Source organism: Neomonachus schauinslandi, chromosome 3, assembly GCF_002201575.2.
Source record: "Neomonachus schauinslandi chromosome 3, ASM220157v2, whole genome shotgun sequence".
In the NCBI taxonomy this organism is placed as follows: Eukaryota; Metazoa; Chordata; class Mammalia; order Carnivora; family Phocidae; genus Neomonachus; species Neomonachus schauinslandi.
This window is the reverse complement of record NC_058405.1, coordinates 87,314,707-87,329,465: the sequence shown is the minus strand read 5'-3', so window position 1 is coordinate 87,329,465 and position 14,759 is coordinate 87,314,707. Positions and strand designations below refer to the sequence as shown.

General features: G+C 38.4%; 1 protein-coding gene across 2 annotated transcripts in view; it reads left to right on the top strand.

The window, feature by feature from the left end:
* Positions 1-14,759, top strand: part of CNTNAP5 (contactin associated protein family member 5) — an 820,459-nt gene that overhangs the window by 701,732 nt on the left and 103,968 nt on the right. For both annotated transcript variants that reach the window (XM_021695826.1, XM_044913255.1), the window contains exon 17: positions 763-981. In XM_021695826.1, coding sequence (XP_021551501.1) covers positions 763-981 — 219 coding nt within the window. The remainder of the gene's footprint in view (positions 1-762; positions 982-14,759) is intronic.

The following is a 14,759-nucleotide window of genomic DNA, read 5'->3' as shown; positions in this document are numbered from 1 at the left end:
CATCATCACCACCACCACCATCATCATCACCACCACCACTATCATCACCACCAACACCACCACTGCCCACACCACTACCACTGTCATCATCATCATCATTGGTATTATTACTCCTGACTGGCTGACTCCTGGAATGTGTGATATGCAGATTTTTATAGAAAGGTAGAAAGAGTCATAGGAGGGGGAAGAGGGGCTTATGTTTGATCCCAGGCACCACTACTTGCAGTGATATGTCCTTGAGACAAGCACTTAAACTCTCTGAGTCTCCTTGAAATAGAGAAAAAAAAGTCATAAGAATAGCATGAATGATTATAATCACATGAATTAATGAAATAACATAGAGGAGAAGATTGGACTTTCAAGGGCATGAATCCTCTCCATGCAGGAATGTAGCAGCCTCGCTAATCTAGTATCTACAGATATCCACGAAGACACACTTGAAGCCAAAATAGAGCCAGAAACCCCAGAGCCTTGCACTGATGCATGTTTATCAGATTGGTGTCTATGGCCCTGGCCCCTATCCAGTTTCCTGAATTCTCACAATGAGTATCAACTGGACCAAAAAAAGAGTTTGGGACTTAGTATCTAGTAATTTTCACAACTAATTGGTAATTTTAATATTGCAGAGATTTCAAATGAAGACCTCCTCACCTTGTATTCACTTACAGTTATTTATACCATTCTTCAGGGTGCGCCTCTGATCTCGGTGCACTGACTGACACCTCCCCTCATCTTCCTATCCATTTCCCTTGTTGGTTTCAGCTCCATCTGAGATCACTTTTGCCATTGATGTTGGGAATGGCCCTGTAGAGCTCATAGTTCACTCTCCTTCTCTTCTGAATGACAACCAATGGCATTACGTCCGGGCTGAGAGGAACCTCAAGGAGACTTCACTCCAGGTGGACAGCCTCCCAAGGATGACCAGGGAGACTTCGGAGGAAGGCCATTTCCGATTGCAGCTGAACAGCCAGTTGTTTGTAGGTAAGGGACATTTTGAGTTCCCTCTGTACTAACACCCTACAAGACTTCTGTGTCACCAGGCTCAGGGAAAATTATGATTTTGTTTCAGACCTGAGGGATGGTTAAAATATGTCATAAAGCATTTATAACTATAGATTTCATTTTACAAATTCTTTCATTCTAGCTTCATTAGCCATAGCACTAAGAGATTATGCCACCTCTTAGAAATTCTGAGGTGGTCTCAGAGTCTTTGTCTCTTTTCTCCGTGTACATATTGTCTTCAGATGTCCAAGGACTCCTATTATTTTTCATTCTTACAGTCAAAATCTACCTGTAGAAAAAGAATATATCAGCTATTTACACCTTAGTAGGTGTTGCCTCTAAGTCAGTGAGCCACGCATCACACCCTTCCTAGTGATATCTGATTCCTGATAATTATTGATAACTGTACAATAAAATACATTACAGAATTTCAAAGGGATGTGTCACCAGTCATATGGTGGGAGAAGAAACTACTGTTTTCCACAAGCTTCTTTGATGCTCCCTGAAATCACATCATTCAGGCAGCTTCCTTACATTTGCACAAAAAAGCAGGCCTGGCCCCCCAGCTGACATCCCTTCTTTGGGAAGTTCCTCCTGAGACTCAGAATCAGCCTCTAGACAAGTTGTTCTTCTGAACTGACTGCCACTGCTTATAGTGTGGACCAGAAAGTTTCAAATGTCCCTTACTGAGTCCATTCATTCATTCCATAAATAGTCACTAAGCACTGAAAACAAGTCAGGAGCCTTGTTGGATGATGGGAATTGAAAGATAAATTGTTCAATGACACCACCTTTTAAAGAGCTGTGTGTGCCTGTGTATGTGTGGAGGAAAGAGAGACCGAGAAACAGCAATAGAGAGGAAGAGAATTTAGCCACATGAGTCTAAGGTAGGAAAGGTCAGCCTCATAGCTAGAAATTAGAAAGGATTTTTTGAAAGTAGGTTGAGCAGGGCTTGTAAATCCTTAAAGTACAAATTATAGTTGTAAATATTAGGGCCATTGTAATATTATCAAAGCTAATAAGCTGTTCTTATATAAAACTTGAAGTTCAGATGTTTAGAACAGTGATATAAGTAAGATCCAAAATTTTCCAGTCAACCAGATTCAATTTTCTTTCCTTATTTATTTATTTAGCCAACTCTCACACTACAGAGGTTTACTACTAGTAATGAAATGCCATAAGTAATAAATGGGGGTTTCTTACAAGTTTTCTTTAAATGGGTTTTGTGCAACTTTTAACTCTGACAAAAGCAGTCACTAATAGCATACCAGCTAAAAGAAAAAATAAAGTAACAGAATATGTCATGTTTTGTCTTCTCAAGAGGAATCATATTTCTTTCTTCATCTGTCATGTTTTACCTATCTAGCAGAAACTGTAAGTGATTAAAGCATTTTTATGATTATAAGGCACTTACTTAATTAATAACCTACATGAGTGATATGATTTACTCTTAAAATATTTTTGAAAATTTATATTGCTGTTTTAATTCTATTTAAACATCACATTTCATTTCTCTGAAGAAGTTTGCTAGTCGTCAAGATTTAATGTCTTTTTTGGTGAAATCAATTCAAGTAGTTTGCAATTTTCATAAATTATATTCCATGCCAAAGTTTAATTTATCTTCAGGCAGTATTTGTGAATCTTTCTGGCAGAAAGGTGTATATAAGATGGAATAATATTTTTTATCCTTTCATGCAAATTTCATGTCGTTATGAAATTATCATATGGCCTGAATATGTGATAAACTTTGTGCAAGTCAGAAGGGAAATGTCATGGCTGTGTTTTATGGCAGGTTTTTATCTCCAGACGTTTCAGTTAAATTGATCACAAGTGCAGGGAGTTGTAGGAGCATGTTGATTGGTCTGGAGGACATACCCTGCTTGAGCTGGAGCCAAGGTCAGCTGCGGTGAGAGCACCTGCTTCTGTTATGTTTCCCTCCAATAAGTTCCATCTCAGATGTTACTCTGCTTTATTGAATTTGTCTTAATGTACTTGAAGAAGAAAAAAAACATGCTGTTGGAGGTCATTTTAGTCTGTTGGTTTGAATTCTGTTGTTTAGTGTTCAGCAATACGCCCATTTAAACATGCCAGGTGGCCAAAAATGCTGAAGTCCCAGTATTTCCATTTTGTACCATTCAGTGGTCCAAAACCAAACCAAAACCAAAACCAAAAAAAACAAAAACAAAAACAAAAACAAAAACCCTTTACTTAGCTCTAGCAGCCAAAATGAAGAATTATATTCCCTATCATTCAGAAATTCAGAGACACTAGATATTTATATTTGCTAGGCAGAAAAAGATCTGATTGGTGTGTACTTCTTCCCAGGGATAGATTGAAGGTAGCAGTATTTTTTTTGGGGGGGGGGTGCTTTTCTGGATCCTACTCTGTATTCTGTTTTTCTTTTTTTTTTACAGTTCTTTTTTTTTTTTTATGTTATGTTAGTCACCATACAATACATCATTAGTTTTTGATGTGGTGCACCGTACAATACATCATTAGTTTTTGATGTAGTGTTCCACGACCCATTGTTTTCATATAAGACCCAGTGCTCCATGCAGTATGTGCCCTCCTTAATACCCATCAAGGGGCTAACAATCCCTCCTCCCCCCTCCCCTCTAAAACCCTGTTTGTTCCTCAGAGTCCATAGTCTCTCATGGTTCATCTCTCCCTCCAATTCCCCCCCCCCATTTTTCCCTTCCTTCTCCTAATGTCCTCCACGCTATTCTGAAGGTAGCAGTATTTAAATATTCATTTGGATATGCCTGTCTGGGTACCCTTATCCATTAAAGATCTTTCAGTCAAAACAGAGCATCATTCAACATTGTAATCACTGGTGTTGATGTGTGCTCGTGAGTGCTTCCTGAGTACCAGAAACAGGTTGAATTTTATAGAACAGGATGTAACTCTGCACACTGCCACTGTCATTGAAATGTGACAAGTTGAAGTGTTCATATATGAGTCAATGCATGCTGGATTCCCAGAGTTAATATTTTTATTTTCAGACTTTTACCACCATGATAGTTAGGGACATTTGCAACCATGCCATACTACTGATCACCTGTCACAGTTTTTGTTTTTTTTTTTTTAACAGAGTAAGAGAAACTTCATAACACATAGAATCTGAAATGTATGCTGCAAGCATGTAATTGTCTCATCATTGAAACTCTTGGAGGTATTACCCCTCTGTTTTTCTGTTCCCCACAAATGTGCCAGTCAGTGTGCAGATGAGGCAAGAGGAATCCAAGAACTAGCACCCATTGCTGAAAGTGAAATGGAGAGATGTGGGTGTGTAACCCATGTCAAGAGTAAACAGGCCACAGGACATTGGTTAAAAAACACCTAGCCCCTGTATACCCGTTGTCTTTATCTGCAAAATGGAAAAGAAGAGTCTGGTAACTGATCTCTCAGGATCCAAAGATCGACAACCTCCATGTTTATGTTAGGAATGACAATCATTCTTAATCCCATTCTCCCCAAATCTGAATTGCATCTTTCCAAATTTGTTGCAATTATAGACATTTTATAAAGATGTGGGTCTGTGAGTCTCATTTTTTTACTGCTTTCTTCTTATTTTTTTTTGTCTTTCATGGGCTTGTGTTTTGTTTGTTGGTTTTCATTGTTTTTGTCTTAGCTGTTTACTTGTGTCAAAGTAAACTGAAGTTGCTCCCATTTTACAGCTCCTTGGGGAAAATACTACACTATGAAAGAGAACAATATGATTCTTGATAAATCATAAAGTTCAAAGAGATCCCTAAAGATGATGTTCCTGCTTCTATGCTGGTAGGGAAAAATTATTCCTATTTGCAGGTGAAGCATGCTAAACTTCTTGCGGTCAGTGGTGAAGCCAGTCAGGGAGAGTGCACACACAGTAACTTTGCGCTCCGGAACTGCATAAACAGGTGCTCTGTGGCAAAATACAGCCACACACATGAGCTGCCAGAGAATCTATATGTGAATAGTCACTTACATTTATCCTTGTAATTCAGGAGGATGGCTTTCCTCATGCAGGCCAGTAGAGTTTTCTATTTGAGAGGATATAATGTGTCTCAAAGCACAGGAGGACGTATGTATCCTTTTCATATTAAAAAGTAACAGAAAAATTACCTTTTAGCACATTTGTTATATGAGCCATAGTGCATAGAAGATGTTACTTAACATTACATCAGTGGGGAAGCCAAAAGTAAAGGAATCATTGTCTTTTCAACATCATATAAATTAAACAAAAATGTTTATTTTTTCAAAGGTAAGTCATACATCAAGTATACTTGAATTATTTTTCTTAGTAAAAAAATTGAATATGCAATTTCTGATATTCCCCATTAATAGTTAAAAATAAGAAATTGTTGTGATGAGTTTAAGAAGTTGATAAGAGACCTCATAATGCCAGCAGGGCAAGTCCCAGAAATGCTGTGCTTCGTTGCTATGGGCCAAGTACCTAGACGAGCACCCAGTGTCCACTCAATAAAAAATTCTATGATGAAGAAAAAAAGCAGAAAACAAAACAAAACAAACAAACAATGATGCAGAACTACCTGCTTTTATCCCATGCATTTTCTTTCCCCAACACCACTGTTCCACCAAATCACACTCTTATAACTTGAAAGTGTTTTGAAAGAACATTGGTTCTATTTTTATATTAGGAGAAGTAAATGATTAAATCACCCCCTCCTGCAAAATTTTGTCTCTTCTTTAAGATATTCAGACTTGAAGGCATTTAACCCATTCCAATAGCCCATTTTTAGTGTTTTCTGCCCCTCAATACTCCAGAAACTTTTTTGAAATGTTTATCTGCAATCCTTTCTGTTTTAAATAAAGCTCATTTCATCATATGCTTGTCTGCATTGGATTGATAATGGGTAATTGAAGGAGAATGTAAAGTTTTCTTGTTTAGTTTGATTGATTGATTGCCATTGATAAAACATATCACAAGTCATACTGCCTTTTTTAAAGGAGGGTGCAGGATGGCATATGGCATCATTTTCTTGCCCATCATCTAACCCAGGGAAAGAAGCCCTGAGATTTAGACTACACAAAAACCCAATGTTAGAGCAGTTATTCTGATTCCTCTGGCACTGGCAGCCATCAAAATTTATAACCCGGTAAAAAAAAAAAAAAAAAATTAGGGCAGTGTCATTTACGTGGAGCTGGGGTGATAATCATAAAAAAAGAAAGTAAATCCAGACCATTATGGAAAATAAAATCAGTACTCCCTGGATATTCAAGGACCTGATCTAAGGGACAGAAGGGAGGTGAGAAGTTGTTTATGTTTTTTCCAAAGCCAAGATGCCATTGAGCATTAACAATCAGGGAAAATCCGGGTTGGATAAAAGCAGACCCAGCAAGGCATGCAGACACTGGGACTCTATCCGCAGCTTAGTGAGCCTGTTTCAATTTCTCCAAGGCTTTGTCAACATGGCTGAGGATTCAGAGAAGGAGGTGAGAAAGCCCTTGAGCAGAGCGATGGAGGGGAATAAAATGTAATCGCAATCCTCTGCAAAGTGTTACTGGCAGATTTACACTCAGTTCACATGTTGTTACCAAGTTTCTTCTGATCCAAGAAGGAAGGGATTTGGCTTCAAAATCACTTGTGTAGTGGAAAGCAATTTTGTAGAAGAGGAGAGAAGTGCCACATTTCGATCCAGCTTCCTCCATCATTCATACACCAGGTTAAATGGTGAGGGTTGTCTCAGGATCTATTTATGGTGTAGAGAGAGGCTTAGGAACCCATGGCAGATATGGGAATGTGCTGCTCAGGTCCCTCTTCAAGAAGGACTTGTTGCCCTGCCATGGGAAGGCTGTTGGCAGTTAGTCTTCATGTGTCTACCCTTCAGGGACTGCCTCAGCTGCAGAGAAACACCTGGACAAAGTCACATCCTTTGCTAGGGTGTCCACAATGACCATCTGAATCCAGGGTATAAAGGTTTGGCCATTTTGGCCCAAAGCTCTCATGGGTTTTTTCTATTCCCACTCCACCCCTCTACCTGTGACCCTACCCATCACACCAGGTAATAATGATCTGGTTATTGTCTCTCTCCCCTCTAGTGGTTTCCTTGTGGGCATACATAGTACCTAATTTATCTTTACATCCTTGTGCCTGCTGCAGGTTCTCTGATATATTTTGAATTCAGTAAATGTATAATCAATTCCTGAAAGTATTGAATGCAAAGTTCCAAATGCTGGCTCTTTTATTATTTTTATTTTTTTTTAAAGATTTTATTTATTTATTTGACAGAGAGAGACACAGTGAGAGAGGGAACACAAGCAGGGGGAGTGGGAGAGGGAGAAGCAGGCTCCCCGCAGAGCAGGGAGCCCGATGCGGGACTCGATCCCAGGACCGTGGGATCATGACCTGAGCTGAAGGCAGTCGCTTAACCAACTGAGCCACCCAGGTGCCCTGCTGCCTCTTTTAATACTGACTTTATTTTAAGTCATTTACCTTTTCTGAGCCTCAGTTATTCCATCTGCCCACTGGGCTTAATAATCAATACTTCATAAGTCAGTGGCAAAGATTAAATGAACATTTTTTTTTTTCTCCTACTTGGAATTCTCTGTCAAGGGTTATTAAATAAGAGTTGCAAGCAAAATATCATTTTAAATGGGAAATTATTTGTGCCCCCACCCCAGGGGGATAATAAGGCACTGCTTTGCCTGGAAATTTATGAGATTTGACATTTAAAGGATACATTCAATTAGTGCAATAGCTCCCAGGGGAGGGATCCTGGCACACACTGGGTTTTGCCCCCTCCTTTGCACAAATCAGCAAAATTGTCCCCACATGGTAGTGTATCTGATGTGTGAATGCCTCAAAAGCTGAGGTAGGGCCTTTAAAAAAGGGAACTTTATAGCCGCCGTTGTCTTAGCAACTAGCTTTCAGAGGGAAAGGGATTTTCAAAACCCCATTTTCAAATTGTTATATGGTATGCACAAACTTGCTCTGAGGTATTGCCACTGGATTCCCTTTGCAGTTGCTCTTGTTTTCCCTGTGCTCTGGTGGGTGAAGAGGGGCTTATTTATGGAAAATCCTGTCAGATCAGAGAAGGTGCTCAGGCCAGTCCCTCCATTTGATGATTCAGTGATACTGTAAGTTTTATGAAATAAACTGAAAGCCGTCCACAGCCAACACCCATTTGTGGAGACATTTAAGTAATCATGACCTTCAGCGACTGCCTTTCTCTTAGCCCATGCTGCCAGGAAGGCAGCAGCAAAAAGCCAAACCAGTTTTTGTTTTTGTTTTTGTTTTTTCTAATTGGAATAATTTTCAGTTTTTGTTTTAATTGAAGTAATTTTTTTTTTTAAGATTTTATTTATTTGCAAGAGAGAGAATGAGAGACAGAGAGCATGAGAGGGAGGAGGGCCAGAGGGAGAAGCAGACTCCCTGCTGAGCAGGGAGCCCGACGTGGGACTCGATCCCGGGACTCCAGGATCATGACCTGAGCCGAAGGCAGTCGCCTAACCAACTGAGCCACCCAGGCGCCCAATTGAAGTAATTTTTTAAGCAAAGTTTATTTTTTGTTCTTTCAAGTATCAGCCTTATCCTCTCTTCTTTCCCTGTCCAAATAACCCTAAGGACCAATAAGTTCTTCATAACAGATTATGCACCATTTTGCCAGATTGGGGAGAAAACACTGAAAGGTGTCGGATCCTGTCCCTCCATTTGCCACTGTGTCTTTCTTCTCTTCTCTCACTATTTTTTTGGACACAATTCATTTAACAAATATTTTCTGAACATATTTTGCATTACCAGCCCTAGGATAGGTAACAAGAGCATGAGAATGAGTAAGATCCATTCGCTATTTAAGAAGTACAGGCTTTGAATGGGGAGGAGAGGTTTTAAGCCAGGTCCCTTAGGATATGGTATGGGGGTGCATATCCAAGGGGTGTGAGCAGGGCTAAAGGGGTGTGGCTCTCAAGTCTAACCTGGAGGCTGCTTCTGGGCTATTCCTCATCAAAGTGTTGTTCAATAGGCCATCTTTGGAGTTATCTGCTTTGCTGGAAAGAAATTATTTGCATCTCTACTGGGTAAATGTCATCCATGTTTTTTGCTTTATTTCAAGTTTCAGGGGTTTTTTTGTTTTTTGTTTTTTGTTTTTTTTTCCTGACAAGAGAGAGTTGCTTCTCCCATTTGATGCTGTGCCCCCAGTCACACTGCAGCCATCACTTCCCCAAAAGAAGTTTGGAGTAAGAAAGATCTCCAAAGTGATTGCTGCAGAAATGCATCAAAGTGTGGTGAGAAAGTTAAAAGATTGGACAGTGAGAACTGTTTGCCCCTGACCTGCCAATACTACATCCTGTTTAGTGAATTGAAGCCTTTGTTAAAAAATATATTTTAGGGTGTGCTGGTATCACCCATAAAATCACTCTGGGCCAGGGGAAATATTAGGGAAAATTCTTAAAGCTTATAATTACAGAACTTTTACTTTATCTCCTTTGAATGAGTCTGCGCTTTAGCTTCTGGGACACTATCTGTTCTCAGTAGGGCCATGCTGGAGAAAACTAGGCCGCAATTGTCAGGGGCCCAAGTATATGGGAAATCTAGACATTGATGCTGATAGAACAATAACTTGGCCAGGCAGCAGCTGTGAAGAATGTAGGTGCTCCAGCTGATTCTAGTAATGACCTGGGTTCATATGGCATTTCTCATCTGGTTGCTCTTGCAAGAAGGGCAATAATCTCTCCTCTTTCACAGGAGCCTTTGTAACTTTTCTTTAAAACTGTTTTGATACTGATTTTTCATCTTCAAAAACTTTGGTAGAAGGGAGCACAATGAGGCATGAGTTGGCTCTCATCTTTTCAAGATGGGAGATGATTGTTTTGTCAAAATGACTCTCTTGGCTGTTCTAGACCCATAATTATGATTATGGGACTTTTTCTGCCCCATCATCTTGATATTCTTTCAGGGGTACCTCCAAACGATATGCAAAGCAACAGTCAACCACCTTGAACTACAGTGGGCTCTATTCCCTATGGCTCCACATTAGCAACAGAAACAGAAACACAATGCAAGTCCTTGCTTGTTTCTTTCCCCTCCTCTTGAATTGTAAATAATTCCCAAATGTGGTTTTCCACGGAATGCATATTTAGCACTCTGGGCAAAATGTTGTGCCCTGCCACCATTCTTTAAAAAGAAAGCAAATATTTGTTTTGGGCCAGTAGTTTTGAACACAAAACAACAAAAAAAACAAGCCTCTTTGCAGAAAACCCAAGTAGCAAGATAAATACCTCCTATACACCCTGACCCACACACCAGACACAAACATGCTGAAGCTGTCAAAAGTATTCCTTAATATCCAAATACCACATGGATTAATAAATGGCTTTTAGAGATATACACAATTCTATAACAAGGAGTTTCATTTGAAACTTGATATAACAAGTTATTTCTAAAATGACTTTTAGAAAAAGGAGACCCAACAGCATTATACACAATATACATAATAAATGAAAAGATTTATTTTAAATTCTACAATCAATATGTAAATACACACTCAATAAAAATTAGTCATTAATACCTCCAAGTACCCTTATTAGAGGCAACCAATATTAACGCCGCATGAGATTTTTCAGGCATTGTTGAAGATCTTACATACATTTAGGTACCCTTAGGAAATACTGTACAATGTTATTATTTGTAGATAGATTTACATAAACAATATATTCATATGTATTATACCACAGCTTTCTCACTTTTTTTTAATTTGTTTTTGTTTGCCTTTTTTTTTTTCTTTACCTCAAATACATCATGGAAACCATAGCATTTCAATACAAATAGCGTATTAAAACTGCTATATAGTGTTTTACCTAATACTTTCAGTTTTTGCCTATTTTGTTGCTATGTTTATGTCTTTAATGCACCTGGAATTTGTTTAAGGTTCTGAGGTAGGATTGTGATTTTATTTGTTTTTCAAAATCATAGTTTCCCATCTCCATTTATTTCATGGTTCTTCTTTTTCCTAGTTACTTAGAGCTCCAATGTATATCATAATGTAAAAAAAAAAAAATCTCTCTATATAAAGAGTCTATTTCTGGATTTCTTAGAAATGTCTGGATCCTTGGAATGTTTGGCTGGCTCAGTTGGTAGAGCATGTAGCTCTTGATCTTAGGGTCATGAGTTCCAACCCCACACTGGGTGTAGAGCTTACTAAAAAGCAAAAACAGAAACAAAAACAAACCCCAGGAATTTCTGGTTTCTGTTTTATTTAAATAATTTTGTTTTTCCCAAGTACTGCACCAACATCACACTTACAAGGTATATTTTGATACTGAATAGGACAAGTTTTGCCCCCGTGCACATCTCACTCCTTTTTTTTTAACACTGTATAAACTATTCTCAATCATTTTCCTTTCTTGTGGAATTAGCTTTTTATGTTCTATGAAAATAATTTTGGGGGGCTATTGATTGGATTTTATCGTGTTAAAGAAATTAGCTATACAATACTGGATCATACAGAAACATATTTTACTTCTTCAGGTATTCTTTAGGAGTGAAGATAAAATTGTATTGTTTCCTTCATATATGCACATGTTGTTAACTCTAGGTGTTTTGCTGCTTTTGTTATTAAATAAGATTTTTTCCTAGCTATTCCATTTTCCGGTTGGTTATTGTTGTTATATAGGACCGTGATTGATTTTGTATGCTAATGCTTGTATTTATCCACATTCTTATATCTTTATTTTATTTAATTAATAAATTTATTTTTTAAAAGATGTTATTTATTTCAGAGACAGAGAGAGTATGAACAGGGAGAGGGGCAGAGGGAGAGGGAGAAACAGACTCCCCACTGAGCAAGGAGCCAGATACAGGGCTCAATCCCAGAACCCTGGGATCATGACCTGAGTCAAAGGCAGACGCTTAACCGACTGAGCCACCCAGATGCCCCATATCCTTTTATTTGAATTGTAATAATTTGTCATTATTGTTTTGGGAGGATTTTCTAGGTAGACAATTATACTATTTGTGCACATAATGAAGTATTTGTAATGACTATGTATGAACAAAATTAATTATTTTTGGGTGTAATCAATGCCCCCAGCTCCATTTGGGGAAATTTCTTTAAAAAGGTAGAATAAGGCCAATGATAATAATATTTTCATGGTTATTGATACATATTGCTGAATTATTCTTGAAAAGTTTTTCACAGCATTCATTTCCACCAAACAAATAGGAAATACTTTCAATCTGCTGAATGTCTCTTTCCCAATTTTTTGAGGAGGATTAGTGTTTTATTTGAGGTTCCACAATTTATTTATTTATTTTTAAGATTTTATGTATTTATTTGAGAGAGAGTGAGCGAGAGAGAACAAGCTGGAGGAGGGGCAGAGGAAGAGGGAGAAGCAGACTCCCCCCTGAGCAGGGAGTCTGATGCAGGGCTGGATCCCAGGACCCTGGGATCATGACCTGAGCAGAAGGGAGAAGTTTAACCCACTGAGCCACCCAGGCACCCCAAGGTTCCACAGTTTATAGTGAGGATTAAATCAGAAAGTGTCTGTGAAGCACAGTGCTTGGAAAGACTTTTTAAGAAGTAAGCTCTTAGTTCAAATTGACTGTTGCATCATTATTTTACTTTTTAAACATCCAGTTAGTGTCACCTGTATTATTAAATGGTGTGTGTTTATTGGATTATGAGCAAGAAATCACTATATCTGGCCAAATTCAACCAGATGCATGCCTTGTTCTTAAGAAAATCATGTTTTAGAATTAAAGTTTCCACTAGGATTTCCTTCTGGTACCAAGACTGTCAGTTGGAGGGGTGGGATAAAAGCAGAAGATAACTGATGGTTAGTTTATTTATATTTATTCATCATGTATATGCTAAATCTGCTGCAACTTTAGAATTTGGAATCTCGGTGGTAAACGCACCTGTAGTTCAGTTGGCTATTGTAATTCATATAAAAAACAGCTGCTCCAACTTCAAGGTCAAAAAACCAAGCACGAAAGGAAGAAAGATAGAAAAAAGGAAAGTTATTATTTTTGTGAATCTGCAGTCCAACCTGGCACATTCAGTGTTTTATCAGGAGTTCTCAACAAAGGAATTTTGCTTGAGCATGTGAAGGAAAGAAGCAGGCACCCAGGAAAGAAATAGTGGCTTTTGCACTTGGTGCCAAGAACCACAAAAAATTTGAGATATTATTCTGAAAGTGATGAGCATTTGTGAACCTGACACATGGAGGTTTTCTAAGACAGGCTTAGAATGATGATAGTGACATTTTTACGAGTTGATTCATACTCAGTCAAAGGAAACATCATCATAATGAACGTGCTAGATACCAAGGGCCAACTGTAGTGTCTCATGCAGAATTGCTTCTAGCTAGGCCAGCCAACTAATGGTGATAGTTATCTGGAAGAGTGAGCTCAAACTCAAGAGAATAAATGCATGCATGCATATTACTTGCTGGAAGAAACCATGTTAGAGATAAGGGTAAGAAGGTAGAAGGATCACTTAGTTATAGTACTGGCTCAAATAGTCTAATCAAATCATTCATTTTAGGATTTTAGAGCTTTCAAGGTATGCAGGCTTTGAAGGTCAAGAGATCACAGTTTAACACCTGACTCTGCCATATAAAATCTGTTTGATTCTTGACTCTGGCCAAAGCAATCTCTCTGGCACTATGTTTCCTCAACTAGGTCATGCAAATAATATGAAGAATACATTCTTTCCCTTTGGGTATTCAGTGAGTTAATGATAAGGTTTCTAGCATACAAGTATGTTTGAAATGTATTTTTTTAAGAAAAATTAGAAGCATTGTTCTGATTCTCTGTCAGCTTTCAGATTAAATGAAAGCCTCAAAAACGTGACTATCAGCTGCTTTGAGGATGATGCTAGAGTTTTGTTGTTGTTCTTCCTCCTCAAATGTTTTAGTGAGTTCTAGACAAGATGCATACAAGTGAAGAACAAAGTATCTTAGAGTAGCAGTTGAAAAACCAAATACCTACAAGGGCCAGAAAGGCAATATGAATGAATGAAGTGGTTCTGGTGGAGAATGTGGCCAAGTGGGGATTAGATTCCCCATCTTAAAATAACTGCCTCTACCTTAAAAGAGCTGAAGCTGAGCTTTGCTATGCAGGAAAGCAGGTTCGTGGCTAACAGATTTGATTATTTCAAAGATTTATTAGAATTTTAAAAATATTTCTCATTTAAAATAAAATTGGTAACTAATTAAAATAAATACTGGGAGGCAGAAGATATGTAGGGAAGGGATGTGTGTATATGAGTGCAGGTGTGTGTGTTTATAATCACAGGGATAGAGTACTGTGAGCTGTAGAACTCACGGGGAAGATAACATGCCACATAAATGCAAAATGCATGAAGAGATCCAAAGTCAAGACAGACCAGAAGGGCCTGGGGAGCCACTAGTAGTTCAGAAGTCCTGGTGCACTGAAGTCAGAGAAGGGAATGTGGGAGAAGGAAGCTGAAGAGGTAAGTGGTGGCCAGATCTTTCATATTGTATCATCTGTGCAATGGAATTTGAACTTGATCGTGAGGACAATCAGTAGTCTCTGAAGAGCATTAAATAGGAATGGCAGAATCAAATTTTCAAATTTGGTTGATCTTTCTGATTGCAAAGTGGTACATGGATGAGAAAAGTCAGGAGTGAGTGTAGACAGATCGATTAGAAGGTTGTTGATGGGAATCAAGTTGAGGTGAGGAAGATTGTACTAGGGCCATGGATCTAGGTGTATAAAGAAGCAGATGACACTATATGTTAACTACACTGGAAAAAAAAGGAAGAGGAAGAAGAAGAAGAAGGAGGAGGAGGAG